At 50.9% G+C, this 27,602-nt stretch overlaps 12 protein-coding genes across 13 annotated transcripts; 10 read left to right on the top strand and 2 right to left on the bottom strand.

Annotated features, from left to right (window-relative positions):
• Nucleotides 1–25: 25 nt before the first annotated feature.
• Nucleotides 26–1,730, top strand: PV06_05262 (uncharacterized protein). The gene is made up of 2 exons (XM_016406246.1): nt 26–1,378; nt 1,446–1,730. The coding sequence occupies exon 1, from the start codon at nt 165–167 to the stop codon at nt 1,254–1,256; it is 1,092 nt and encodes a 363-aa protein (XP_016264452.1). The 5' UTR covers nt 26–164; the 3' UTR covers nt 1,257–1,378; nt 1,446–1,730.
• Nucleotides 1,731–1,774: 44 nt separating this feature from the next.
• PV06_05261 (uncharacterized protein) lies at nt 1,775–4,044 on the top strand (the record flags this gene model as incomplete). Its single annotated transcript, XM_016406245.1, has 1 exon — nt 1,775–4,044. The coding sequence occupies exon 1, from the start codon at nt 1,810–1,812 to the stop codon at nt 4,042–4,044; it is 2,235 nt and encodes a 744-aa protein (XP_016264451.1). The 5' UTR covers nt 1,775–1,809.
• Nucleotides 4,045–4,627: 583 nt separating this feature from the next.
• PV06_05260 (uncharacterized protein) lies at nt 4,628–5,890 on the top strand (the record flags this gene model as incomplete). The annotated part of the gene is made up of 3 exons (XM_016406244.1): nt 4,628–4,786; nt 4,839–5,711; nt 5,765–5,890. The coding sequence occupies 3 exons, from the start codon at nt 4,628–4,630 to the stop codon at nt 5,888–5,890; spliced, it is 1,158 nt and encodes a 385-aa protein (XP_016264450.1).
• A 710-nt stretch (nt 5,891–6,600) lies between these two features.
• On the top strand, nt 6,601–8,686 carry PV06_05259 (uncharacterized protein). The gene has a single exon (XM_016406243.1). The coding sequence runs from the start codon at nt 6,715–6,717 to the stop codon at nt 8,257–8,259; it is 1,545 nt and encodes a 514-aa protein (XP_016264449.1). The 5' UTR covers nt 6,601–6,714; the 3' UTR covers nt 8,260–8,686.
• PV06_05258 (uncharacterized protein) lies at nt 8,260–9,100 on the bottom strand. The gene has a single exon (XM_016406242.1). It carries the CDS (start codon nt 8,982–8,984, stop codon nt 8,370–8,372), a length of 615 nt encoding a protein of 204 aa, XP_016264448.1. The 5' UTR covers nt 8,985–9,100; the 3' UTR covers nt 8,260–8,369.
• A 485-nt stretch (nt 9,101–9,585) lies between these two features.
• PV06_05257 (uncharacterized protein) lies at nt 9,586–10,711 on the top strand. Its single transcript, XM_016406241.1, has one exon. It carries the CDS (start codon nt 9,682–9,684, stop codon nt 10,639–10,641), a length of 960 nt encoding a protein of 319 aa, XP_016264447.1. The 5' UTR covers nt 9,586–9,681; the 3' UTR covers nt 10,642–10,711.
• A 188-nt stretch (nt 10,712–10,899) lies between these two features.
• PV06_05256 (uncharacterized protein) lies at nt 10,900–13,098 on the top strand. The gene is made up of 2 exons (XM_016406240.1): nt 10,900–11,128; nt 11,184–13,098. Exons 1-2 carry the CDS (start codon nt 11,080–11,082, stop codon nt 12,962–12,964), a joined length of 1,830 nt encoding a protein of 609 aa, XP_016264446.1. The 5' UTR covers nt 10,900–11,079; the 3' UTR covers nt 12,965–13,098.
• Nucleotides 13,099–13,325: 227 nt separating this feature from the next.
• PV06_05255 lies at nt 13,326–15,342 on the top strand. Of its 2 annotated transcripts, XM_016406238.1 has the most exons (3): nt 13,326–13,867; nt 13,963–14,339; nt 14,485–15,342. In XM_016406238.1, the coding sequence occupies exons 1-3, from the start codon at nt 13,720–13,722 to the stop codon at nt 14,869–14,871; spliced, it is 912 nt and encodes a 303-aa protein (XP_016264444.1). In that variant the 5' UTR covers nt 13,326–13,719; the 3' UTR covers nt 14,872–15,342. The 2 variants fall into 2 exon arrangements, with proteins under 2 accessions (XP_016264444.1, XP_016264445.1); XM_016406239.1 differs by having other exon boundaries at nt 13,963–15,342.
• A 2,623-nt stretch (nt 15,343–17,965) lies between these two features.
• PV06_05254 (uncharacterized protein) lies at nt 17,966–19,893 on the top strand. Its single transcript, XM_016406237.1, has 2 exons — nt 17,966–18,459; nt 18,508–19,893. The coding sequence occupies exons 1-2, from the start codon at nt 18,099–18,101 to the stop codon at nt 19,287–19,289; spliced, it is 1,143 nt and encodes a 380-aa protein (XP_016264443.1). The 5' UTR covers nt 17,966–18,098; the 3' UTR covers nt 19,290–19,893.
• A 346-nt stretch (nt 19,894–20,239) lies between these two features.
• PV06_05253 (uncharacterized protein) lies at nt 20,240–22,883 on the top strand (the record flags this gene model as incomplete). Its single annotated transcript, XM_016406236.1, has 3 exons — nt 20,240–20,434; nt 20,489–20,640; nt 20,696–22,883. The coding sequence occupies 3 exons, from the start codon at nt 20,240–20,242 to the stop codon at nt 22,881–22,883; spliced, it is 2,535 nt and encodes an 844-aa protein (XP_016264442.1).
• A 2,109-nt stretch (nt 22,884–24,992) lies between these two features.
• PV06_05251 (uncharacterized protein) lies at nt 24,993–27,367 on the bottom strand. Its single transcript, XM_016406234.1, has 2 exons — nt 27,053–27,367; nt 24,993–26,993 (listed from the first exon to the last, which is right to left on the bottom strand). The coding sequence occupies exons 1-2, from the start codon at nt 27,122–27,124 to the stop codon at nt 25,722–25,724; spliced, it is 1,344 nt and encodes a 447-aa protein (XP_016264440.1). The 5' UTR covers nt 27,125–27,367; the 3' UTR covers nt 24,993–25,721.
• PV06_05252 (uncharacterized protein) lies at nt 25,025–25,450 on the top strand (the record flags this gene model as incomplete). The annotated part of the gene is made up of 1 exon (XM_016406235.1): nt 25,025–25,450. The coding sequence occupies one exon, from the start codon at nt 25,025–25,027 to the stop codon at nt 25,448–25,450; it is 426 nt and encodes a 141-aa protein (XP_016264441.1).
• Nucleotides 27,368–27,602: the final 235 nt, after the last annotated feature.

The raw sequence follows: 27,602 nt of genomic DNA, 5'->3' as shown, positions 1-27,602 counted from the left end.
CGCCCGCCACGACGCGTGTTTCAATCCAGTGTCAACACTGCCTTTCGATCAACCACCAACACATCTTCTTAAGGCCAGTATTTTCGGCGGCAACAGGTAAAGGATGGCAGACGTGCTCACTTTCACTGATCAAGGTTGACTGGACTCTGCCATTTGCACTGACTATGCCTCGAGCACCACGGCGCGTTCCGCAACACACCCACGAGGCCGTAACAACGACTCCGACCCGTCCAACGACCACCAACGCAATCACAGCAGCAATCCCTCCTTTTATGCTCGACACCCCTCCGCATGCTCCATTCTTGACTACTCCCCTTCCTCCGTCGAATAACCCCGGAAACTCCATTGTGCCGGAAGCCAATGCACCACGCCGTCCGCAAGGGAGACACCAAGCAACGCCCGTGGACAATGGGAATCTACACAGCGAAGGGTTAGATCACTCCCAACCATCAAACAATGCCTTGGGTTCGGTGACATCGGATGCGGAACATGCAGAAGAACAATCTTTTTTCGGTTCAGTGCAACACGATGCGGAGGATGCGAAACAGCTTAAAGGGCTGAGGGACATATCATCACTGGCGACGTGGACATTGTCTTCATCAAAGCCTGGCTGCGGTCTCGCTCAGCTGCGAAATCCCAGTCCGGGTCTCTTTTGGCAGAGCGACGGACCACAGCCTCATACATTGACGCTGCATTTCTTCAAATTGGTGGCTATTGTCAAGCTGAGAATTTATCTGGATTTTGAGTTGGACGAATCGTACACCCCGACCAAGATGAATTTCTACGCGGGCATGTCAGAAGGAGGCTTGGTCGAATTTGGCTCCTGGGAGGTTGAGGAGACGACGGATCCAGAGACGGGCGAACCGCATAGCAGCATAGAAGGGGTTAGAGGATGGATTGATGTGCCTTTGAAGGGCGTTGGTGGGCGTGAGGTACGATATCATGAAGACGAGGCTATGCTCGGTATTGCAGGATCTAGCTCAGATCCTTCTCAGCCAACTTTGGACGATTCATTTGGAGGAGACGTACTGAAGGCCATGCTTGTTCAAGTTCGGATCTGCGAGAACCACCAAAATGGCAAGGACACTCATGTTCGAGGCTTTCAGGTCTTTGCTCGGGACCATACCACCCCGGCCCAGGTGAAGATGAAGACAAGGAGTAGATACCGTGGGACCGCACATGAGGATGAAGAAGAGCTCGAGCAGGTTGTTGGCCTCAAGCTGGCTGATTGGATGGGTGATCCTGAAATCCGATAGACCATCAACTTGTGCAGGGACAAGTGTGAATGGTATTAGAGGTACGACATAAACAGGCCCATGTTGGTAGCCTTGGATTGAAGCTACCATTGACGTTGGGGATGGATATCGTGGCTCCAGCAGTAAGTCAATTTCTCTAGAGCCTGAGTCTGAGTTTAGCCATGTTGACAAGAACGTTGGCATGCGTAGTTCTTTGAGAAGAAGTAACCTGGAAGCAGGCGCAGGCAGTGGCAGCGCAAGTGAAGGGAATATCCCTATCCTGGAACTATCCATTCTTCCTTGCTTTCATTCATCCCCTTCATCTTTCTACGGCATCTACGTACCTGATTCAACTTTCTCTGCTACCAAGTCTCCTCGATCCCACGAAGACTACTCAAGACATCATCATGCCTACGTCGCGACTTCCTCTATCTAGCCTTTTGGGGCTTCTCCTTCTCCCGATCATATTGCTTCTGAGGGGAACGTTGTCACAAGGTCGGTGCAGTGAGGCAGATACACATAAGTCGTTGCTAATGTTGCGCCAGACTCCATTGCCCGTGATCGATGTCGCAATATGCTTCATCATGGCCGCTGGGCGGAACCTCTCATCGAGAATGATGGTAGTCGCGTCTGGGTGCCTCCAGGATGCATCCTTTATCATCACAAGACTCCCCATATCCATGACTGCCTCTGGAACCGCAGCTTGACCATCCGCGGTGATGACAGCGCACATCAACTTTTTCAGGCTCTCCTCACAAGTCTGGATGTTGGCGCAGTTGATTCCAACTGGAACAACATTGGGGAAAATATCACTGTGTTCACAAATGGTTCGAGAATATCCTTTGTCTGGGACGAGTTCTTGAATAGCGGACCAACCCTTGATATGAAACGCGCTGGTTCTGTTCGTGATTATCTGCAATCCCTTGCAGTCGAGAGGTATGATGACCACTATGAAATCTCGATGAACTCTGCAGGTCTCGTGGCTCTTGAACGCTCACATCGACCGCATCTAATCCGCCTCACCGAACACGACACTGGCCGCGGCGACCCCCCCTTTACTATCTCCATGCCCTTGGAAGTTTACCCTATGATGATCGAGGACTGGCCTTCAACGTGGAGGCACAATAATATGAGCATCGAACATAAAATCATGTTCACACAAGCCGAGGTGTTGTTTAATCTTTTGTGCAGTAACACCGTTGATCGAGCTTCAAACGAGTCTGGGGCATATTGCTGCTCCCCACACGTTAATTCAACATGGGTTCAGAAGAGTTTGATTTGGGCTGGAACATACATGGCAGTGTGCCTTGTACTGCTGCCAGTCTCGTTATGGGCGAAACTGTGCCGCTCACTTTCACTCACTTCCCTCCCAACTTCTGCTCCTTCGCAGATAGTTGGCGCCCTCGCTACCCTATGGTTGGCCGCAATCTATTGTTATGTCGCAGACAGGACAATGTACTTCGAAAAGACCCCCAAAGTTGTCAACATGGGAATGTTTCTCTCCATGCTAGCCATTGCACTTGTTGTGGGTCTAGCTACGTTGCAATCAGCTCATTCCCCAAAGATTGAACACCGGAAACACGCTGTCGCCACCACCGTGCCGCGCCTTGTGTTATTATCGAGACCACAGACGGAAGAATGGAAAGGTTGGATGCAGATTGTCATCCTCTTATACCATTACTTTGGAATGTCAAAGGTGCTATGGGTATACCAATTCGTTCGCTTATTGGTTGCATCATACCTATTCATGACAGGGTACGGCCACACCATGTATTTCCTTACCTCGAATGATTTCTCTCTTCGAAGAGTGGTGAATGTCACGCTACGCACCAATATGCTCAACATTCTGCTGGCTTTTGTCATGGGCACCCAGTACGATCTTTACTATTTCCCCGCCTTGTCTACTCTCTGGTTCCTAATCATATGGATCACTATCCCAAGGGCCACCTCTGCTGGGGCGCAGATGTCACGAGTCATAATGCAGATTATCGCGTCGGCGGCTGTCGTTAGCGTTGTCATTACACACGGTCATACTGCGCAAGGTTGGCTGGCTGAAATAGATAGTCTCGGCTTGCACATACTGAAAATCGAAACTCACGAGTTCCTTTTTCGATTTCGACTCGATGCCTACATCGTCTTTGCCGGGATTCTTGCCGCATTGGTGTGCTCAAAGTGTCGATACGACGGCACTCGACTTCATGATATGACGCTAGCCTGGAGTCGTTCGATGGCCACACTTGTTCTCCTCGTGTCTATCTCTATAATTGCTTTGTATGTTGTCTTCTGCTGGCAATTCAAGGATAAGTATAGCTATAATCGGTGGCACCCATTCATTTCGCCCTGGCCAGTCATGGCATACGCAATACTCAGAAACTCGACTGGCCGTCTAAGGGCGTACCACAGTCGCCTATTCGCGTGGTTCGGTCGGTGCTCGCTGGAGACATTCGTGCTGCAGTTCCACATTTGGCTCGCTGCGGATTCTCGCGGGCTTCTACGCCTTGGACTTGCGAATGTACTGCTTCACACTTACCGAATCAAATGGAGCTTCTTGTACGATCTTGTTGATTTCGCAATCATTTCGGCACTGTTCCTCTGGGTGAGTAATTCAACGGCTGGAGCAGTGCCGACTCTCACGCGAATCTTCATTCGAGATGACCTAGACGAAGCCGTTCTCGGGCGAGACCTGGAGCACGAGTCGCAGGCAACCACACTCCCAAAGAACTCGGGTAAAATTGGTTTGCGAGCAAGGGTTTTCATCAGTTTGATAGCCTTGTGGATTCTCAATGCCGCCTGGTACTGGCTGACATGACAATATCAGGACCGGCATAGAGAAGGAGATCCTGTCCACCGGATATGAAGAAGTTCAAAGGATACGAAGCCCCGGAAATTCCGTACGGCTAAGCGGCACTCACAATGGTGTCCAGGTTCCGCAACAACTCCGCACCCTCGACATTGAGGAGAAGTTTGAAGTGACCTCAGCACGGAGAAGAACGCTTTCTGCCGTACATCGGACATCGACTGTCGACTGCTTTCAACCACAGTCGCGCTTTGCAGTAGAACTCATGTATCAGCTTAGATGAAATACCTTGCGGATGCTTCAGTGGTGACCTCATGTACGAGACCACTGACTTCTAGGCGTTCTTGGGATCTGTTGCTCACATAATATCCCAAAAATTCAACCACGACTAGTTCGCAACCTCGGAGTTGACGATGTGGACTTTTTGAGATTCTCCACTCATATTCTGCGTATTCGACACTCATGCCTCTTTCCGTTCCTCTATTAAAACCCAAACCTGAAGCATGGTGCATTTGAACACTGTTGTTGACCACCGCTTTTCTTTAAATTCTCAATTTGCCTTCAGTGGCAAATGCTTTGAGCAAAGCGGCACGCAATGTCAGAAGAAGCCTCAAAAGAGACCGGTGAGGTTGCCATACCTATTGCACCAGGCGAGCCACTCATACATTATGACATTCACGAGGAACCCAGATACGGCTGGGTGGTTTGTGGTGCTCTATCTGCGATCAATGGCTTCACTTGGGGTATTCTAGCGGTATACTGGCCTGCTCCTACAGCTGCGGACGATTGTGCTGACACCCTCTCAGAGCTTTGGCGTTTACCTGTCCTATTACATCAACAATTTGACCTTCCCAGGAACGTCAGATCTGGATTACACATTCATTGGAGGCGTCAACTTCTCCATGGCCTTACTCTCTGCTCCTTTGGTCAACTTGTCAACCCGAAAGTTCGGCACCAATCCCCCGATGTACTGTGGTTGCTTCATGTTTTCGGGTGGATTCATTGCGGCCTCGTTTGCCACCGAGTTCTGGCACCTCGTCCTGAGCCAAGGCATTCTCGTTGGGCTAGGGACTGGATTCGTCTGGCAGCCAGCGACACCGGTGTTGCCTCAATGGTTCAACAAGAACAGGAGTCTAGCTCAAGGTATTGCTGCCAGTGGAGCTGGTGTGGGAGGAATCATTTTTTCTGCAGCCACGACGCCAATGATCGACAACCTCTCACTGGCGTGGGCACTTCGCATCACAGGCATCGTCTCCTTTGGCGTGTTGTTGATCGCGTCCATCTTGATTCGTGATCGGAATACGACAGTGCGTCCACAGATCAAGATCTTCGATGTCAATTTGCTCAAAAGACCGCGTGTGTGGCTTTTGATCGGCTATTCATTCTTCAACATTCTGGGCTACATTGTGACCATTTATTCATTGTCGGCGTTTGCAGTGTCCATCGGACTAACACAACACGAAGGAGGCACTGTCACTACCATCATGAATCTCGGAACGGCGCTCGGAAGACCATTCGTTGGTGTGGTGAGCGACAGGTGCGGCCGGATGACGGTCATTACATTATTAACGGCGTTCAACATGCTGATTATTTTTGCAATTTGGATTCCACTGCATTCTTATGGACTGTTGATTTTCTTCGCCCTACTTGTGGGAGCAACTGCTGGGCTTTATTGGAGCGTACGGATAACCGTGTCCTGTAACCACTCAAACATTGCTGACGATGCTAACAGACTATTGCCCCCCTGTGTGCAGAGGTCGTGGAACTGCAAGAGCTGCCTTCGACTCTCAGTTTGATGTGGTTGACAGTGTCCCTACCTTCTTTGTGTGAGTCTCGGGTTCCTGTTCTCTGTGATTGATTAATGACTGACACGGGGACCAGTTTCCGAAGCCATCGCTCTCGAGATTCGGCTGCCACATTCGAGTCGGCCATACTTGTGGCCACAAATTTACGCTGGCTTGACGTTTCTTATCTCTAGTGTCTTCATGTTTGAATTGCGGCGACGAAAATGGGGTTGGTCCAGAGAAAAACACAGATGACGCTGTTTGCTCTGGCCGTGGATAGACAGTTATTCGACTGACCTTGTTTGCTGGTCTCACAGCATGTTCTGGATTTTTTTGGCAGCAGCAATCAGCAAGGAACATCACTCCACAGGACCTTGAGGATGTGTGTGTTGAATTTGCCAGAATAATGTTGAAGGAGCATGGCCCGAGAAGGAGAGATGAGTAATCAACGTCGTCTCGTTCGACTGAGCCGAGATACTGGAATCTTACGATATTGGAGGGAGTACTGTAACGTCCGTAGCGGCAGATCAGAAGCATCCTCCATCGCCTACGAGTACATACAGGTAGGCATCGAGGGAGCCTAGTCACTGGGGCCATTGCAAGGCCCCGTTCCTCTGGGCCCGGTTATGTCGGGCGCTAACGCCCTTGGACAACATCTCCGTCCCACCAAAGCACACACAATACGAGGTACGACAAATGATACCCTGCCTACCTGGGTGCAAAGATCATCAACTCCACCTACGAGTGTTGGGAGTTGTCAATATAAAACTACTATGATGCTACTCAGGATTACGTCGCAGCTTTCATCTATTTCAAAAACACGACTTCACATCGCGAGAAAGGGTGGACATATGACCGAGGTTTGACACCCTTGTCTGGTCGTCAGATCACCACCACAATGCTGTCGTATCTCAATCCTCTCCCGTCTCTCCCAGTATATACCGGCCCTTACGCCGTTGGATCTTCAGAACATGAAATTCCCATATCTTCACTCTCGCTCCCGGCTCTGCCCCAACTCCAAGCGTCCAAGCTGACGACTTTGAAATTCCGTCTGTTCTATCCGACCACATCGAAGCAGTCGTCCTACACAAATTCTCAAAACTACGGCATCCCCTGGCTCCAAGACCCTCAGAGAGACCATCTAAACGCATACCTTCGGCTATCCGGTATAAAGCCATGGCTCAGCGACTTCCTTCTATCGTCCCCGTTCAGGTACTATCTCAGCACGACGCAGATTCCAGTACACCACAATGCACCACTACTCTTCAATGGCGCAAAGGTGCCCACTCTCATATTCTCACACGGACTGGTCGGTAACATGAACACTCATAGCGCCCTGCTCGGCGAACTCGCTAGTCATGGTGTTTTCTGTCTGGCACTGGATCACCGAGACGGGAGCGGGCCGCTCACAACTCTCCGTAGGACGGGATCTGAGCCAAATGGCGATGCAGCAACGGTACCAACAGAAGTAGGGCTGACGAATCCGAGTGTTTATTACAAGCCAATCACACTAAAAATCAAGCCTGGCATGCACGAGGCCCGAGATGAGCAGTTAAGCATTCGCCTCTTTGAATTGAGTGCGGCATATCAGGCCTTGGAGGTGATGAACGGCGGTCAGATCTTGCCGAATCTGGCGGGTGAAGGTGGGTTCACACTTCCCAAGGGATCTTTAGACATGTCACCAGGCAATGTAATCTGGGCAGGACATTCATTTGGTGGCACATCGACAGTGCAATTCGTCAAGTCTGTCTTTTATTCCGAAGCGCATGGTGACGACGCCAAAAGTCCATTGCTTTGGCAAGAGCCCTCGTCGAGTCTGAAAGCACAGGTCACACCACATTCGCCCGTTGTGCTGCTGGATCCGTGGTTCTTGCCGCTCAGGTCGCCCAAGACGGAGATGTTACTGAGAAGACCACTGCCATGTCATGAAGCGGAAATTGGCAAGAATTCCGCGAGAACAGTGGTGCTCATGTGTTCGGAATTTGCGTACCATTGGCCCGAATGCCATTCGCATATGCCTGTGGTGGCGGGAGCAAATCCTTCAAACGTCAAGGTGCAGACAATAGAGGAATACCGAGAAGAAATAGCGAGGTACAAGGATCAGAGGGAGTATATGAACAAGAGCAAAGAGCAAAGAGCGAAGTATTTGGCCAGGGCGGAAACCGAGAAAGACCCAGACAAGGAGGGCCGCAGCCAGGTGTCTGAAGAACAGGTGTCAATGTACGTGTTGCATGAGACTACGCATGTAACGCACTCTGATTTCGGGATCATGTTTCCATGGATGGTATGGTGGTTTACGGGACAGAGAAGACCCGTATTGGCTACGAGGAATATCGCTAGGTCCATCTTGGCCGAGACTGGCGTTGACAGTGCTATGCAAGTGGCGGATGATCCGACCGTTGAAAAGGTGCAGCTGGAGCACGTATCCAAGCTGTGGACGTGAAGTTTGGTTCCTTTGCCCCGTGTGTGGCCTGGTAGATGGCGTAATGGTAGATAAGAGGTCGTGGTGGTTTTCCACACCTAACTCGTTTTTGGTACGGGGGCCAGATTTCATCAATTGATCGGAGGTCCGAACATAGAGCTGGTCAACAAGATGGCCAATATCAAGGCGGCGAGGATCGGTCGCCTGAGCACGAACTTTGCGCCGTGCCACAGGACGAGCAGTGGCAGGCTGTGCATGCGCGGAATCTGTGAGATGTGAACGTTGTCGGCGGTCCTCATGACCTGGTCCAGACGCCAGTGGAGGCTGGGCGTGGTGCGGGCCTTGAGCCTGGTCAGCTCGTCCTTGATCTCGATTCTAGCTTGTAGTTGGGCGGCGGTGAGGACCTCGGAGATGGTCGCATTGTTCTCCCGGTCCGACAGAACCTCGCGAAGCTCGTTGACCGACCTCAACCGGATGTCGTGGGAGATTTTGTGGACTTGGGTCGCCAATTCGTCCATGGTGGTGATGGAGTATCTTGTCGTTTCTGATTCTTCTCGGGGAGCATCGTTGTTTTCTGGAGACGGTGGTGGCTTGTTGTCGGTATCAGTTGCGGTCGTAGCATCCTCGGCCTTGTCATTTTGGGGCTGAGACGGTGGTGGTTGTTTGTTGTTGTTTTTGGAGGGTTGAAAGGATCGAGAGGAAGGAGATTGTTTGTAGAACATAGGTCCTCCCTTTGACGAAAACATTTTGATTTGTCCTTTGGAATGTGCGCAGGGGTAGAGGTTGAGGTCGATGCTCTTCCCATTCCCCTCTCGCCTCCCATGTTGTTGTGTTGGCAATATGTATCGAAACGAGATCAGACGTGGGCCGCCAGCTTTGGAAAAGAGTTTTATGCTGCTTTGAGAGCATAGTCCGGATGGTTTGAGCATGACTATTATGTCTCGACGGGGTAATACAATCTGTAGTAGAATGAACGAAAAGAACCGTGTGAGTGTCAAAGCCTTGGACTCGACTCGTGCCGTTGTATCCTATTTCTTTCGTCGATTTTGCAAGCTCAACCAGCACATTCGGATTGGAGAATATTTCGACACTATATCTTCATCACCGCATGGCCATGGATAGTCCGTTTGTATGTTATCGTCAGACGAGTTGTTTCCGCCACCAAAGGGGAAGTTGTGCTTTGCTCTGGTGATATGAAACAAGAGTTGAGGTCCCCGAGTGCGGAATACGTCCATCATCGAGACGAATGAATTGTTTGGTCACAGTAACCTCGGCTTCTCCAAACAAAGTGTTGGACCGACTAGTCATAACCACCAAATATCGTCCTTCGATCGCGCAGAGAGAACTGTTGGATGTAGTAGACTATTGATTTACATATTCATCATTTCCTTTTTTTTTCGGCCGCAGCCATTCGTAATAATGCAACGATAGGTAGAGACCATCATGCCTGTGTCTGAAATCCTCCTGCTACGGCATGGAAATCGCCTCCAGTGGACGTTGAATCCTGTTACCGGCGAATACTCGTCCAGCCATCCCTATCCCACGCGTCTCCCGGCAGACCCTCCGCTGGCCTCGTTCGGTGTACGACAGGCGCAAGAGACGGGCGCACACCTGGGGAAAACATTGGGCGATCTGGCCAAGCAGGACCGCCTGCGTATCTACTCTAGCTTGTTCTACCGATGTCTCGAGACGCTGCGACCCACGGTCGAGGCACTGATCGAAGCCACGTCCTCGTCCTCCTCATCACCGACGACGGGTGACGCGGCGAACAACAAGACGAAGAGCGTGAGCGTTCGAGGAGAAAGAGGGATTGGGGAGTGGTTCGGAAGGGCATGGTTCGTCCAGCCAAAGCCCGCCGAGCCCGCGCGGTTACGGAGGGACTTTTTCCCCTGGCTCGACGACACTTACGAGTCCAAGGTTGTTCCTCCGGAGCACGGAGAGAGGATAGACCCCTTGCACGATCGCGTCGCACGGGCGCTCGCGGTGATCGTGGAAGACGTGGACAGGGAATACAGGCGAGCTGGCCGCGGAGACGAGGAAGTCACGTTGCTACTCTGTGGCCACGCCGCTCAGATCATCGCGAGTGGGAGGGCACTAACCGGGCAGATGCCCGACGACCACGACGAGGACGATTTCCAATGCTTCACCTGCGGCATCAGCAAGTTCGCGCGAAGGAGGGTCCCGGCCGAAGGAGAGGTGTACTACGACGACGACTGGAGGAACAGTGGAGGCGTGGCCGGCGGCTTCGACTGCATCTTGAACAGCGACTGCAGCCATTTGGCCCAGGGCGAAGAAAGAGGCTGGCATTTCCACGGCGATGAGAGCTTTGATTCATACGAGGCTGCTGCTGCATTGGGCGTCAAGACCACCTCAGATGGGAGTCTGCGGCCGTCCAAGTTGTAAGCCGCGTAGAAACACCGCCGGTCATTAGAGATAGACTTGTCCAGGACATCCGTCCCAGTCACAATCCAATCGATCATGATTTACGATAACATTTGTCATTGACTGCGAGTGCAAACACTAGAGGGTTTGGACAAGATTGGCAAATAGATTCGTAAACAGTTGGGGGGGGCTTGTCCTGCAAAACTCTCCGCACCAGGAGCAGCATCCACAACCACCACCACCACCACAAACCTAGAGGATGCAACTGTGATGGCGTCTTCATGTTACTACCTCAGGCACCTGGTAGTTTGACCAACTGCGCAGTCCAAGTCCTTCTTTGGCATTTTACGAGTTTCCTTACTCTCTTCACCTTTATTTGTATATTTATACTCTTCTTCACAATGTCCGTTTCTTCTTGAGCCTAGACGATGGCGAGTTTGAACAGCTGCCTCTCCCACAATGTCTTACGGCAGCAGAGCGCTGCATTCTTCTTCCGAGTGCTACTATGGTGAGATTTCCCGACCACCTGGATGGGCTTGGAGCAGCTTCTGACTTCTTAGCAGATCTTTTGTCGGTCTTCATACGGCAGACACGCCCACATACGCGGACTCGACTTCGAGACCTCTCTCAACAAAGACAATTCCATGATTATTTCGTTACTCATCTGCCTTCCTCGTCCTTACACCCAGACTCTCGCTCCTTGACAGGGCTGGCCCACAAATTCCCGAGGAAAGATTCAACGCCTCATACACCAGATGGAGGAAGGTCTGCGCCAGCTACACATCCATCGGTTCTGAGAGACACTACTGTTGTTCGCATACCACTCAAAAGTGCCAAACATCATTATGGGTCGTCGGTCTCTCGAGGAAGTAGACCGTACAATGAAGACTCACACCAGGCCGGTGTTATAGAGCTTCCTGCATTTGCGAAAAGGCCGCCACGGTCCATCACCGCAAAATCAAGACCTGGCGAGGGGACATCTGCAGAAGGCGCGTCAGGGGACCCCCAAGTTTTCTATTTCGGCGTTTTCGATGGGCATGGTGGGGCGGAGTGTAGCGACTTTTTGAGAGAAAAATTACACGATTACATTGAAAGATCGGCCCAGTCATTTGAGCTGCAGTCGAGCTTGCAAAAACCTGGCGAACGAAAGTCCAAGTCTGTACCTGTCCCAGCAGGATTTGATCCCGCTGCTGGAAAAGAGAAGCAGAGCAGAGGAAGCCGTGGCCTCTCCAGTTCAGACGAAGCCGAAAGCCCTAAGCAGGACGAGGGACAATCAGGAGATGGCAGTGCCAAAAGTCCAGACAAAGGCCAGCAGGCTCCGTATGCTGGAGACCCACCACTCATCCAGAGTGCAAACAGACAACAAATCAAGACCCTGGAGAAGGAGCTGACGAGGAATTGGGAGGAGCTAGTCGGCGGGTACTTTCGACGATTCAAACCGGCATACTTTTCCATATTCAGTGGTTACCAGAAACTGGGTGAAGAATCCGAATCCCTACGAAAGGCCGGTCAAGCCGTCGACACCGGGGCTGCCATCGAAGAAGTCATCAGCTATGCCTTCTTGAAAGCGGACTATGACTTTGTGTCGGCACAGGCTGCGAAAAAATCCGAGAGTAGCGACAACACCCGAGCTGACCGACCCCTTAATGAGGGTGATATCCTGGGTGAACCCTTCAAGCTTGCTGCGCATATAGGAGGGCCGAATAGATTCAAGGGCGGTAGTACTTGCAGCGTCGCACTGGTCTCTACGCCATCCCCCACACCATTCTGGAATCCTTCGACAACTTCGTCATTGCTTGTTGCACATGTCGGAGACACGAGGATTCTTCTCTGTTCTACCGATTCTGGCGTTGCCGTCCCATTGACGACCAATCACCATCCTTCGTCACCCATTGAAAGCAACAGGCTTAGAAGATATGCTGCTACCTTCGTGACGGACTCATTTGGCGAGGAACGGATATCAGGACTTGCGAATACGCGGGCATTCGGCGACATAGAATCCAAACGAATCGGAGTCAGCGCGGAACCGGAGATCAAGAGGGTTGATTTGGGACCGGCCGAATACTCCTTCATGGTTTTGATGTCCGATGGTGTCTCTGGGACCTTGGAAGACCAGGAAGTGGTCGACATCATCAAAGAGGCTAGAACTCCTGAGCAAGCTGCCAGAGATGTGGTCAACTTTGCTACTGAAGTCTCTACAGAAGGCGATAATGCTACTTGTCTGGTTGTCAGGATGGGAGGTTGGGAACGACGACAAGAGGGCGGTTATGGCAGCCTAGGAACCAAAGAAAGTCGAGATTGGAAGCGACAAAGTGCTTCAGACCCGCGAAGTCGACGTCAATAAACAGCAGACCCAAGTTATCGAGATCATACTCAAATACGGAGTCTCTTGATCCCATGGTACGACATGGGGTCGACATCGATGGCTACCTATGTAGAATACCAGGAGCATCATCCATGCTCAATAGTAGAAGAGAAGTTCATTGTTATCCAATCGTCCGGTTTAAAGCACGAACTTCTTCTGGATTTGCGATCTGGCAGATGTAGGCGAACTCATACTAACCCCGGGCGGAAATTAGTGGAGATGACTAAGGATTAAACCACTCTAGCTCCTTGGTGGAACCAAGTGCGGCTTTGCATGGCAAGTGGGCCGAAACCCTGAATATGCATCCGCCTGCAGCACAATTTATTAAATCGTGTGTACAGTAATTGCCCTGGATCCGTCCGGATGCAACGACGCAAGTCTCGTCGACGCCTTGTGTTCTTCTTGACTTGTGCCTCGCACCTACTATAGTCTGACGACCCCAATACGCCTCCGCATGAAGTTGTCGAAGCCGAACACGATCCTGCACGCCTGATTTAACACCCGCGAGCCTGTTGATCAACCTGGCTCCTTATCAGTTCTATCTGCGCGACTTGGCTAGACCCTGCTGTTAAACTTCCCTCCCTGCCTGATCGCTCCATCTCCTCACATCTGTACCGATTCGAGAAAGTCCGCACGAGACCTCTCTCTCTACCGCTCCGCACATTACACGACTGCGTACTACCTTGGAATACGAAAGTCCCCGAAACTCGGCTCGGCCGGAAGAACCTGGAACTATGGCGAAGAAAGCTGAGAAGAGGAAGTCCAGTCCAAATGGTCACGCTCTCCCCAATGGAGAAGCCAAAGTGAGTGGTGCGCTCGAAAAGCTCGAGTCAGACATCTACGAGGAGGAGAACATCTTTTTGTTCATTCCAAACCTAATCGGTATGCTTCTTTTCCCTTGAGCTGCCCGGAGCCGGGCGGTGGTTCCTGACGGCTTTTCGTACGTCGATGCGCTGACGATTGTAAAACCTATCCAGGCTACGCTCGCATTGTCCTGGCCATTGCTTCATTATACTACATGCCTCTTCACCCACGTACATGCTCGGGCCTATACAGCTTTTCTTGCATCCTGGATGCCGCAGATGGCATGGCGGCGAGAAGGTACAACCAAGGAACCACTTTTGGCGCCGTTCTCGACATGGTGACGGACCGCTGCACCACGAGCTGTCTCCTTGTCTTCCTAGCGTCGGCCTTCCCAAGATGGGCGATCATTTTCCAAGGTCTGATCAGTTTGGATCTGGCGAGCCATTACATCCACATGTATGCGACCTTGACAATGGCAGGGAGTGGTCAAAGTCATAAGAAGGTGGACAGCAGCCGCAGCTGGATTCTGCATTTGTATTACACAAACCGAGTATGTACACCCTTGACTTCCGAGGTCAAACTCTTTGAGGTCAAACTCTTTGGGGTCAAACTCTTTGGGGTCAAACTCTTTGGGGTCAAACTCTTTGGGGTCAAACTCTTTGGGGTCAAACTCAGCTGACGTGGTGATTTACCAGGCTGTACTGTTCGCTTTCTGCGCGCTGAATGAGCTCTTTTTCATTGCCCTTTACCTCCTGTCCTTCTCATCACCTTACCTGTCACCGAGCCTCCTAGTCACGAGCGAGAATGGCACAGGGATGGCTTCGACCCAACCCGGCTCACCTGCACACCCCAAGCCGAGTACATTGTTTGCCAATCCCTGGAGTGCAGCTGCACTGGAAATGGCGCGTGCCAACAAGATGGATAGTATGGTGCCGTGGATCCTGGCAGGGATCAGCTTTCCAGTCATGGCTGGCAAGCAAATCATTAACGTAATTCAGCTGGTCAAGGCAAGCAAGTGGCTGGGCGAGGGTGACATTGCAGCCAGAAGAAAAGCCGGAATTGCAAAAAAGAAAAGGGCATGAACAGCACCATTGTGGCGTCCAAGTTGCGTCTTCATGCGAACCCTGTGGGGGCTAAAGAAAACGAAGACGATAGAATGGACCGGCCTTGGAGGAGGACTGTCATACAACGCGGGAAACATTGAAGTTTGGCATGGCGTTGGGGATGGCCGGGTGTTTGCGTCGACAGGCGCGACGATCTTTTTAGCATTCACTCGCTATTCCACTCATGTTGACGTTGGGTCGAATGTCATCTCGAGTGGTCCGACCTGGGAGTCTAGGAGCTTTGAGGGAATCTAGACTTTTTTTCGATGGTGTCGTCACATTAGGGGGGATACTGGCTGGTTGGCAGCTAATTTTTTTTGTACTCTTTGTACTCTGTACTTTGTCGACCTATTTCCGTTTTCAACGGATCAATTACATAGTGACTAATGATGTATCATGTTTGAATAGCCATGTGTGTGTTCCAAAGAAGGCATTTCATTTTCAAAGAGGCACTTTGGAATGCCAACAATGCGAATACTTCTAGAATACTGGCATGTCTTCCGCAATGCTCCCCGGCCGTTTTTTGGGGGGTCCTCGCGACTCCGTGCCCATCGCCCACCCCCCTTTTTGAAAGAAACATCTTTTACAGTACCAAGCGGCTTACGGAGTAGAGAGAGGGACGCGCTTTGCGTGGGAATTTATGCAGTACTCCACGGCAATACCTGTTTCTTCCTTCTCTCCTCGAGGGTCGGACCACCGAGGTACGGGCGGGTTTTTTTTCTCGATCCACCTAGTACTTTTGGGGGAAAAGGGACAAGTATGCATGTTTAGAACGAGGCAGCGTGTCGATCTACCGTATTCACACGTGGGGCGAAGAAGACCCGGAAGTCCGGGGACCTGGGGAGCACGTCGTGGGTGATCGTGAACCCAAGTACCGTTCCATTGGCAAGGTACATCTGTAGGTACATCAACTCGAAAAGGGGGGGACCTCTGTGATGATGTCGGCCTAACCACCTACGTGGTTGTCGTTTGGGAGGGTATAAAAATCGGAGAGAAAGTCCAAAGTGTACCTTTGAGGCTCTATCAAGCATTCTCGAGGATCATATTCTTCAGCATCCATATTTTCATGGTGCGGCGTTGAATAGATCAAAACCTCTGACCTGCAAAGGCAATTCGATTGATTTCAAAAAGTAATTGCGAATCGGTTGCGTTATAGATGGACTGAGCCATCTTGTATGGTTCATGCATGAACCCCTTTTTGTACAATCACATTGTTTCCGTTTCGAGGCCATATACTTGCGTAGTTATCTGCTATCCTGACAGTGAAACCTCTTTGGTCAATGTCTTGTTCCAGGTCATGTCTCGTCCGCGTACCTCTGGGGATTTTTGTCTCTTCATCCTTACCTCAACATTCACCACACCATGATAAAGTGAACATCGTTGCCTCAAAGAGACAAGGTGATCTGTGAGACTGCTGCCCACTTCAGCATTGACATCAAAGCTCAACATCGACACCTCCATCCCTAGACATATTCAATTCGTTGTTCATCCTCTTGTCCGTCAAATGTGAATCCCGACTGGCTGCCGGATATGGACTGGTCTCGCGGAAGGCGACTGCGGTTGTTGAAACGCACGCAAAATCTGGCTGAAAAAGAGACACAGACACCGTGCACACCGCGGTCAAATGGGCTCAATAACGATCAATACTCGGCACGTGTTATCGAGCAACAGGGTGAAGACAGCCTCCAGTTGCCGATCGGAATGGCAGAGAACAATCTCAAAGATGAGGCTCAGGAGCATAAATTGATTGGTAGCAAGGTCCAGGCATACCCTTCTTATCTCAAAGTTCCGACTCGGCAGATATTGCTAGTCAAGGGCAGTACCTGCCAGCTTGTCATGAAGCTGGTAGAGGAAGGTGTATCATTTGTCAACATATCGCGAAAGTTAGCAAGAAAGACAAGGACCGAATACTATTCTGCGGATGAAATCGAGCAGGTTGTTCAGACTTGTAAAGCGTTGCTGCTGAATGGCTCCTCGCCTCTCGCGACGGTGGGTTGGGAGAATGAACCGATCGAAGGCTGGTGGTTCATGGAAGATGGTTACTGCGAAGCGCTCAGGCGCCAAATGCCGGTTTCTGAGGAGATTTGTGGTTATGCTTGCAACGATGGCTGGTGGAAGGACAGACAGAAGGCGGAATGTCGTGACTGGGCTCGCTTTGGAGAGAGGTCGATTGGTCCCGAAAGCAGGAGACGACGAACTTGAGAAGGTGGATGTACTGCCATAAGGGATGAAAGGCCACCATTTGGACGGTGAAGTTACTGGGTCAGATTCGAAAGAGACTTTACGATTAGCAACTGCCAACGCAGTGCAAACGAAGTCCAACACTGTCAGCATGATTGATTCGGAATTGACTTCGTGCGAACAATGAGCAGGTATCTTCGCTCTCGTGAGGCTGGACCGGATCGATGTAGTGTACCGATACTGATGGTGCATGTTGGCTCGCTGACAGCTTGGCTGGTCTCACCGAGCCCTCCATCGCAAGCCGCTGCAATGATCAGTCGTCTCGCCCCTGTCAGCATCACACACGAGGTTGTCAACGTCAGTCTCACCCATCACTCAAACCGTCATGTGGGCATCTCACTCGTTTGCAGAGATCTTGCGAAGTGGATGGCAAGGAGTCGCAACCTCAGATCTGCAAACTTGGGGTAATCTTCCGAAGGAGGATGGATACACTCCAGGAACCACTTTCATCAGGCGTGCCATGGTCAAGACTGCGAGACTGAGAGAGCCAAGCCGATGGGCAGGAAAAAGGATGTTTGTGGCTCCATAGCAGGGTTGAGCAGTTCTTGAAAGCGGAATACAGTGCATAAGCGAAGAGGAAATACGCAGAGGCAGCAAGCGACCTGATCCATGCAATGTCGATGTTCCAGTATCCATCAACACCCCCATCATCATCTCCCATCCATCTCATCGGACTTTGGGCCCAATCATCAGCATCGCGGGGCTCATCGTCGTCCAATCAAGTGTTGTAGCCGTACAATCTGCCATCTGACTAGGGAGCCCTCGATGTGTCCCTCTTCCGGCTGCAACGGCCTGACCAAAGTCTGGACTTTTTCTTTACATTCCATCTGCAGGTCTCTGCTTTTCTCGCCTTCATCATGAAGACTCTTCGTCTGTTGCCTCCCTGATCTTGTTGTGAATCTTGGTCTTTGCGCCCTTGGACTCCCTGCGGCGGATCGCCTGGTCATGCGAACATCTCCATCGAAATGACCTCCCAGGACCTTCGCATGCACGATGTAGCCTACGATGCGCCTGCTCCTCCCCAACACAAACCCATCCACCCATCCATCATTGAGCAGCTCGATCCAGCGTTTGTCAAGTTCTACGATTCATACATTGCCAACGGCCCTGCCTGGTCAACCGATCTCAACACTGTACGGCAGAATTATTCGTCCCTCTATTCTTATGCAAGTGCGCCTGCAACAGGTGTAGGCGGAATTGGGGAGACGCAGGTGCCAGGATGGGACAAATACCCTGACGAAATCAACATACGTGTTTATGTACCACCAGGTGAAGAGCAGGGCAATCGCAAGGTGTGGCCCGTACACTTCAACTTTCACGGCGGAGGTAAGAGAGGCCATATTGGAAGGCACAGCACGATGCTAACAAAAGTAGGATGGGCTGCGGGTGACCTGGAGACCGACGCACATCTATGCCATCACATCTGCGCCTGTGTTCCGTGTTGTGTAATTGACGTCGAGTATCGGTTGATCCCCGAATACCCATTTCCGATCGGTATCATGGACAGCCTCTCAGCCGTGTTGCATATTCTTTTCAACCACAACACATTTTCGATCGATCCAGATCGATTCACTCTCGGAGGAGAATCATCCGGAGCCACGATTGCTTTAATCCTCAATCACTTACTCAGGGACAACGCCTTTGGAGATAAGTTGAAGGGTGTCGTTGCTGGAACTCCAACCATTAGCGACGTGAAGAAATATGCGACTCCGGGCATGAGTCCCTGGCCTAGTATGCGAGACGCTGAAAATGCGCCACTGTTGAATTGGGAGAAGTTGAAATGGTTCGACACTTTCAAATGGATGTCTTTGTCCAGCCAGAACTCGACGAGGCCCAAAGAGCAGAAGCGAGACATATCATGGTTTGCCGATGCAATGAATGCGCCAGACTTCAAAAATTTGGCACCTTTTACCTATATTGCGACCGCTGAAGTTGATCCTTTGCGGGACGAGGCTGAAGCATATGGGAAGAAGGTAGAAGAAGCCGGGAACAAAGTCGTCATGAGGAGATTCAAAGGAGTACCTCATCACTTTATGCACATGGACCGTTTGCTCACTCAAGGGCATGACTACGTTCAAGATGTCATTCAACATGTTCGGCAGTGTTTATATCCGCCTCGACCACAGGAAAAAGTCTCGACTCCGCCTGAGACTTGAAGGTCCGTTGTTCATCGAAAAACGAATCGCAGTCCTGCAGCATGCGAGACACCTCCTCGCTACCTTGCTTGATCCCAAGTAAAGCATCGAGCACAACCATCCGTTCGAGGTTTGCTGGCCAAAACCCTTGCGCCGGGTCGTTGAGCAGTTGGAAGCAACTAGACAGCAATCCCGAGCTTCAATCACCGATTATTTTTCAACAGTACTCTCCGTGTTACACTATCCGCCTCAAAATGACCAGGTGTTCAAATCTGCTGTCACCATCTACGAAATAGTTGCTGAGCTGTCACCCTTCCTTCGCAATTCTTGTATAATAGTCAACAGCGAGACATTGATTTCAGCACCTACAATCTACTTCCTACATACAATATCTTCACAGATGTCTCAACAACCAACATGCACTGCAAGATGCGTGCACGCGTATTCGAACGAGTCGCAGGGCAAGAAGCGTTGGAAAAGGACTCTAGCCATGATACCCTAATCCGCTGGCCAGGACGAGCAGTACGGCATTGTCTTCATAAGAGGACCATTGGTACGCCATGAGACGATATCCACGAATTTGTCGTTAGTAGTAGTTAGACTTCAGTTCCCAGTCTGTCTTAACAACAGTTTGCCCAGTCGAGTCTTTGATTGTCTTGTGTCTACCTCCAGCGGTTCGTCTGAGAAATCCGTGAGCCCTCTTCTGCATGAAGTTATAGACGTTCACATGAGAACTTGAACCTACAATTGTTCTTCAGCAGCCTCGTCGTCCCTCGTGCTTCGGCCTCGTGCGGGGGTCGTGAAGTTTCTCCGCAACGCGACGCGACGTGCCTCGATTGACGCGTTCTGTTCAATTTATCCGCTACCCTGCGGTCAAACTAAGAAATACACCCTCAATGTCAACGAGCCTACAACGTATTTCGTACATGGATGATTGTATGCCTCTGCCAGTCCAAGCGAGTTGAGTCAATATGCCGGAAAGACCTCCTCAACACCCTCGTCCTGCTCAACCTCCCGGCCCGACGTATCTGCAGTATTCTCCTGACGGTCAACGACTGATCGTTGCCGGCGTGGGAAACTTTGCACGCTCATTCAGAACCGGTGACAATGGGGAGCCAGATCTGCTCCCGGAAACGCACGATGAAACATACGCTGTGGCATCAGGGGTAATTCTATCCGATTGAAAAGGTATAAGGGATCGAGTGGCTGACACAAGCCAGAATGACTACGTGATATTGGGTTGTGAGGATGGTACTGTATGCGAGTATGCTGTACCATCGGGAGATCTCAAGCAGATACTCGTCAGAACAACACTACCTGTGCGAGATATAGCACTTTCTCCCGACGAGAATTGGATTGCAGTTTCAAGCGAGTTGGTCAAATCCCAAGCCTTCTATCCCCGTTGCAAGGTCAACTGACAACCATAGCGAACTTGAGGTTAAAATTGTCAATCGACATGATATCGAGCAAATAACGACTCTCCGTGAGCACCCGAAGCCGATCAAGCACCTCTCATACGACCCTACTGGGAAATACCTGGCTGCGTCCTGTACAAATGGCGTCATCTACATATACACAATGGCTGGTCCTGAGCCTGCTCTGCTGAGAACGATGGACGGAATCATCAATCGCTTGGAGACTGCAGAATCCACGTCGTCAAAGTGTGTGTGGCATCCTGATGGAAGAGCATTTGCTTGCGCCACTCAGATACGAGATATCCAAGTCATCTCGGTGGAGGATGGAGCTCATCAGCGAGCGTTCGCAGGGGCTCATAACGGAGACATCACCTCACTGGCCTGGTCACCGAATGGTGCGCTACTTGCAAGTTCTAGCGCAGATGATCAGCTGGTCATTTGGGAGACCAAGACGCAAACTGTTCTCAAGAAATTTAACTACGAGAAGATCATCAACCTTGCCTGGCAGAGCACGGGAGAGAATATTTTCAATTGGACGACATCTCAGGGAGAACTCTATATCATTCCCGAGTTCTTGCAAGATGAAGCACACGTCCGCCTCCTCAAAGGACCCAGGGTAAGAGCTCCGTTCTTTCATGATCCTTTGCATGAGAAGACTGCAGCTGTGAATGGTCGAAAACCCTTGGTCAGTGGCCAGGGCAAGCGCGCAGGAACACCAGATAGTCTGGACGAGATGCTCGGTCCCGAGGACGAATATGACTGGATCGAGGATGACGATGGTGCAGGCTACATTAACGAGAACGGCAAGCGAACCAACGGCCATCTTGGAGGTGTCAACGGACATTCAGCGAAGCGCAACAAGCAGGGTCTCTGGCAACCCCAGGTCCACGAGGCGTTCCAGCCGGGGGCAACCCCTTGGCGTGGTAACCGAAAATACCTTTGTCTCAATCTCATCGGATTTGTGTGGACTGTCGACCAAGACACGCACAACACGGTGACTGTTGAGTTTTATGATCGCGAAATGTATCGCGATTTCCACTTCACCGACCCCTTTTTGTACGACAAGGCGTGCCTGAACGAGAACGGCACACTATTCGCGTCTCCTCCGAAGGATGGTCAACCTGCTGTGATATTCTACCGACCTCACGAGACTTGGACGGCACGTTCTGATTCACGCGTCAGCCTGCCCGACGGCGAGGAGGCCACGTGCATAGCTTTGAGCAATCGGTACATTGTGGCCGTGACGAACAAGAACTACGTGCGTGTGTGGACGTTGTTCGGCACTCCGGTCCGCATGTGGCGCATGAAGAGTGCTCCCGCAGTCACCTGTTCGGCATGGGGAGACTATGTCATGACGGTGGGCAACGGCTCTGTGGGCGCGGACGGATGTACCCAGTTGATGTACAGTATCGATGACGTGCGACGAGACGAGAATTGTCAGAACGAGGATGTCTTGGCCCTGGGCACACTTCCGCCGGACTCGGAAGAGGAGGACGTGAGTTTGAAGACGGTCTTCTGGAGCGATTTGGGAGATCCGTGCATCTACGACAGTAACGGGGTCTTGTTGACCTTGCTTCACTGGCGCAACCCGGGACAAGCCAAGTGGGTGCCCCTTTTGGACACGCGGTTGCTGGACCGTCTGAAGGACGGGAAGAGAGAGGAAACTTACTGGCCTGTCGCTGTGGCGGGGGAGAAGTTTCACTGCATCATCCTCAAGGGAGGCGACAAGAGTCCTTACTTCCCTCGGCCGCTGCTTACGGAGTTTGAGTTCCACGTTCCCGTATCGAGGGCCGTGGAGAAGAACAGGAATGATGAGGGGGAGGAGGACGAAGAAGAGGAGACGAACGCTGCGGCGGCAGTGCGCCTGGAAGAATCGTTTGTCAGAACTTCGGTCATGCTGGACCTGGTGGACGATTTGGTTCAGAGTCTCGGTGAGAGGGCTGGACACGCTCAAAAGACCGAGGTGATGAAGAGGGAGATTGACGTGGACAAGATTCTCCTACAGTTGTTGGCCGTCGAGTGTCGCGAGGGAGAGGACAGAGGGATGAAGGCTCTCGAAATTGTCGGATTGTTGAAAGACAGGAGTGGGAAGATGTTGGAGGCTGCTGCGAAGGTGGCTGGTCGTTGGAATAGGACGGTCTTGGAGGATAAGATTCGTGACTATGCCGAACGGAGACTGATGGGGATGGATGAAGAGTGAGGGTGGAGGTAAGAAGCAGAATCGGAATTCTGAGACGAAGAATTGATGATCATGGTCATTACACGGCGCGGCATGTTGAGGATCTGGCGTTGAGGAACGACCACACCTATGTCGGATGTGTTGTTCAAGGTTCATGGGATTCAATCAGCAATGGGTGTCTAGGGTTAATAGCTCGAGGGGGGGTTTTTTTCCCTTCATCGTGAACACTGGAGCGGCAGGATCAGGTTCCTGGTTACCATGTACGACGTACTGCTGGATGAATGTGATAATTGATGACTTTCTAGTGACAAGATGACTTGGTTATTCATTTGGCCATGACTTCGTATGGCAGGTCGATTAGGTAAATGTGTTTGGCACTGACATGAGTACATATACACCGTGTGTAGGTAGGTACCTAAAGATGTATGTCTATGCCTTGGGTATCTATCTAGTGTAGGTACATTTGTCATATGTGCTGTGTCTAACCGAAACCACCAAGAGAAGAAGGCAGAAAACAACAACAACAACAACAACAACAACAACAGTCAACCAACAATGTTCTCTCGGCTTCATCATTGTAAAACATTATAACTCCCCAGCCCGGCAAACAACAACGTGGCCACGAGGTGCGACGACTCGGACCCTTGCGTCCCTCGACGGTGACACAGGACGGTGTCTCCCGCCATGCTGACGAGGTTGCAGAGCAAGAGGACACCGGTGGCGTGGACCTCGTCGAGGACGGTGAATGCCAGGATCGAGAGACCCAAGGCGATGTTGCGTACGCCCACGACCGGGACGAATGGGTTCGTCGAGTCCGTCGACGGCTTGGTTGATGTCGTAGATGGAGATGGTTCGGATTCGGATTCGGACCGTAGGGATTTGAATTGATCGCCAACCGTGCTCTTTTCATTCGATATTGGTGTCTTTGGGTCTTGTGATATTTGTCTCCAAGAGAGTCGTGGAGGTGGGAAACCGAATGATGTTGCAAAGTCGATCGGTTTCAAGATAGATCGAACCCCCGCCGCTATGGATATGATGGCGACGAAAAAGGTCGCCAGACGAGCAATGTAGGGAAGTAGGACCTGAATGGTGAGTGGATCCATCTTTGGTAGGAGGTGTGTCGTTTCTTTCAGGCAGGGAGGGAGGGAGAGAAGGTGATGAGATACCGTACTTGAAAGCAAAAGGTGACATTGTCCGTATATTTATTTAACCTACCGGATGGAAAGGTGATTTCCAAGTGAGATCCATTTCGTAGCGAGGGAATCCCTAGTATGGAGTGATTGTGTCTCGTAGGATCTCGCCTTGGACCGATCGGTCGGTCTCGTAGGTGGATATCGTTTTGTAGTCGTAACGGACCTCAGGTTATGCTCGTCAACAACATCCATTGTTTCGCATCGGAGTGTGATTTTTTTTTTTGACTCGATCATGGTCCTTCCGGATCTACTGTCCAGAGCCATTGCGAATACTCCGTTATGGTTATGAAGAGCTGTGGCAGAGAGAGAGAGAGATACCTTCGTCACCCATACTGTTTGTTGCAATAAAACGATCGACGTGAGAGAATTATATTTTTATATTGTTCATTACGGATATATTCCGTATCATACGGAGTACCTTATTTACTCCGTACTGTAACTTCAAAGTCCGTGGTGCAGCAGATCAACGACACATTACGTTGGTCGGTCGTCCGTACTCTCCGTACGGAGAACTTGTGGATGATGGAAAATCCATCAGGATTGTCTCCGTACAAGTCATATTTGGTGCGAAAGCTGGAGGATCCATCATTTTTATTATATTAGGGTCTGAAGAAATGATCGACTGACTATCCTTGTGTTATAAAAAATTGTTATGAAGCGAGAAAAGGAAATTCTTCAGAGTTGAGCCCCCCTTCCCCCTTTGTTGGATGTCGAGATGAGTTTTTGGTGGATCAAGGGTACTACGACAACCAGATACCGTACTCCATGTACTCCGTAAAAGCCCAAGCAGATACGGACTACCGAAAAAGAAAACACAGGAGAAGCTGCACCTAAACGGCCTACCACCTAAAACCATGTCTTAAAGTTCCTAGGCCGTTGGCTTTACGGGCTCATGTCCTCCAGGCTTTTTGGCCATGTTGGGACATCGAAAAGGTTGGGGAGACTCTCTGATCAACATCATCTTCCACAATGCTCAGTAAAGAACAACGACTTGTTACAAGGCTAGAAAGTAATGATCCTACACCCAACTCCATCATCATCACCATCACCATCACCATCACCATCAACATGCAGCAGCACCCTGACGCGAGGCGTATTGTCTTTCGATTTCCAGCCACGTACGAGGTCGAAGAAGGAGCCATCATCGCCAGGTTTTTCACCCTGGTTGGCTTAGACCCTCAGGATGACTACGTTTCCCACCTCGTGGCTCCATTGAACGAAACGCCCACAAAGATGCACATCATTCTCGACATGCACTGCAAGACAAACCCAAAGGTGGATCTCAAGACGATAAAGTATGAGGTTTACAGGGTGAAGAAGAATCAGGACTTGTATGACCATTCCCGTCCTCCTTTGTTCAGTCTCGAGTACCTATGGTTCTGGCTTCTTGGCTAATCACCTACTCCGTGATCATCAGTCATTTTCAACTATTGCATGATGACGTTTGTCAATATGCTCGCTGGCGTTGCTGTGGTGTTCTTTGGGGTACCGACCGGTACGAATGATCCGGGGAGTATCTCGTGTTCATCTTTTTGATGTCTTCGGCACAAGACTCGAAAACATGGCTGTACACGGGAGCATGAGAAATACCAACCATTCCATATGCATCCAAATTGCATCAGAGTAGGTTGTCATTGCCAAAACGAATTTTGATTGGATCCATCTTCTACTCCAATTTGGATGCTTGTGCTTTCTTCTCGATCTTCGGCGCCTTCAACAGTGCAAACAATGCCATCGTGACCGTCAACATGCAACACCCACCCACAAGATAAGCCGCCTCACGTCCGACCCACCAGAACAAGGTACAAAATACAACGGGACCAAATGCCCTCCCAAACTGTCCCCAACTTCGTAACGAACCCAGCACTTGCCCACGGTTTTCCTCCCTCGCCTCGAAACTTCCCAGGCTGTTCAAGCCCGTGACGACCGTCGCCGAAGTGACTGCCAGTAGAGCACCGGCAACGTACAGACCATTGGTATCCTGCACACGTGAGAGCATGAAGAACGCAATCGTACACGACACTACCCCGACGCGGACCACCGTCAAGGGCGGGAGGCGCCGAACGATCGAGCCTTGGAGGAGTGATGCGATGAGCCCGATGAACCCCAGTAACCGACCATTTAGTTTCGAGGGTGATGCATGGTCCGGGTACAGTACCGACGTGATCAAGAACGGTAGTGAGAATTCGAGTCCCGAAAAGGGGAGGAGGAAGAGGAAGTGAATTGCGTTTAGAATGGCGGTGTTGTTTGTGTGTTTGAATGTTTCCGCCGTCGTTCGCTCCTTTTTGCCTTTGGAATCGGTGGATGAGTTCTGTTCTTTCGGCGCGATGGGCCTCGTCTCTGGCAATGCATAGTACAAATACACCGTCTCGACGATAATGAGGAATAAGCTAAACCCGGCGGCCGTCGCGAAGGGGTTTGCCGCGACCGTCGTTATACTCGCGAGTCCCGCCCCAAGCGCCGGTCCGAATGTGAAGGCGACGCTGAAGCATGCGCCCACAAGAGCCATCGTCGAGCCTCTTTGTTCCGGAGTGCTTATATCTGTTGCGATCGCCGTCGCCAGTTGCACATTGCCTTCGCTTAGACCACCAACGACTCGAGACAGGAGGAAGGTGCGGAAATCGACGGCCACACACCAAAGTGCGACGGAGGCGATGTTGCCGGCCATACTGCAGAGGAGAGCGGTACGGCGGCCATATTTGTCCGAGGCGCGACCAATGATGGGGGACGCGATGGCCTGGAGAAGGGAGAAGAGCGAGCCAAGTGCGCCGCCGAGGAGTATTATGTCGTATTTTTCATTGATGGGAACGGCAAAGGATTGTTTGTAGGCATTGAGATAGTGCAAGATTCTGTTCAACGTGCTGTGCGGGTGCGCTTCGAGGTTGCGGTAGAAGGTGAGCAGCGAAGGGAACAGTGGAAGGATGAATGTGAATGAGATCTAGCTGTCGGTCAGTACTTTGTCTACGCCTTCGTTAGAGGCGGCGAAGGAGTTCATACCAAGTCCAACAACAGAGAGATGAAGAGAACTCGAAGAATCTTCTTTCTTTGCTGAGGTGGCTGTCGTTCCATGATCTTTCGTGAAGTCGTCAAAGTCGTATTGTTAACTGCGAAAGTGTAGCAAAGGACAGCTTCTGATCGGGTCTAATAAGGGAATGGGTGAACGAAGCGACCGGCGCGTTCGTCGAATGCTATTAATAGAAGATAGAAATACTTTTTGATACAAGCCGCACAGAGAGAGAGAGAGAAAAAAGGGCGAGAAATGCAGGAACGAGAAATAATGGTGAGATGGGAAGAGGACGAAAAGAGGATACATTCCTCGAAGCGCAATGCATACAGTACGCAAAGTGTAAGACCAACCGCCGTATGTCCACGCGATATCGGCGGAGATCCGCAGTATTTTTACTCGCCATACCCGAACCCCCTTTTTCCCGGCCCCTTTTACGATCAGCCTGGCCATACAATACCAGAAGTTGAGGTCACAGTCCAGACCAGAGTCTGGTGATTTAGTACTTGTAGTAATTGACATTTGGCTCATGTCCAATACATT

This window comes from Exophiala oligosperma, assembly GCF_000835515.1.
Source record: "Exophiala oligosperma strain CBS 72588 unplaced genomic scaffold supercont1.4, whole genome shotgun sequence".
NCBI lineage: Eukaryota > Fungi > Ascomycota > Eurotiomycetes > Chaetothyriales > Herpotrichiellaceae > Exophiala > Exophiala oligosperma.
This window is presented reverse-complemented; position numbering and strand designations above follow the sequence as displayed.

Coding starts and splice junctions, on each gene's coding strand:
- PV06_05262 (XM_016406246.1), top strand. CDS start 165: ATGCCTCGAGCACCACGGCGCGTTCCGCAACACACCCACGAGGCCGTA.
- PV06_05258 (XM_016406242.1), bottom strand. CDS start 8,984: ATGTTTTCGTCAAAGGGAGGACCTATGTTCTACAAACAATCTCCTTCC.
- PV06_05256 (XM_016406240.1), top strand. CDS start 11,080: ATGTCTTACGGCAGCAGAGCGCTGCATTCTTCTTCCGAGTGCTACTAT. Junction 11,129..11,183: donor TTCTTCCGAGTGCTACTATG/GTGAGATTTCCC, acceptor ACTTCTTAGCAG/ATCTTTTGTCGGTCTTCATA.
- PV06_05251 (XM_016406234.1), bottom strand. CDS start 27,124: ATGGAACGACAGCCACCTCAGCAAAGAAAGAAGATTCTTCGAGTTCTC. Junction 26,994..27,052: donor TCTCTCTGTTGTTGGACTTG/GTATGAACTCCT, acceptor ACCGACAGCTAG/ATCTCATTCACATTCATCCT.
- PV06_05257 (XM_016406241.1), top strand. CDS start 9,682: ATGCCTGTGTCTGAAATCCTCCTGCTACGGCATGGAAATCGCCTCCAG.
- PV06_05259 (XM_016406243.1), top strand. CDS start 6,715: ATGCTGTCGTATCTCAATCCTCTCCCGTCTCTCCCAGTATATACCGGC.
- PV06_05254 (XM_016406237.1), top strand. CDS start 18,099: ATGACCTCCCAGGACCTTCGCATGCACGATGTAGCCTACGATGCGCCT. Junction 18,460..18,507: donor CTTCAACTTTCACGGCGGAG/GTAAGAGAGGCC, acceptor TAACAAAAGTAG/GATGGGCTGCGGGTGACCTG.
- PV06_05255 (XM_016406238.1), top strand. CDS start 13,720: ATGGCGAAGAAAGCTGAGAAGAGGAAGTCCAGTCCAAATGGTCACGCT. Junction 13,868..13,962: donor GTTCATTCCAAACCTAATCG/GTATGCTTCTTT, acceptor AAACCTATCCAG/GCTACGCTCGCATTGTCCTG. Junction 14,340..14,484: donor ATTTGTATTACACAAACCGA/GTATGTACACCC, acceptor GTGATTTACCAG/GCTGTACTGTTCGCTTTCTG.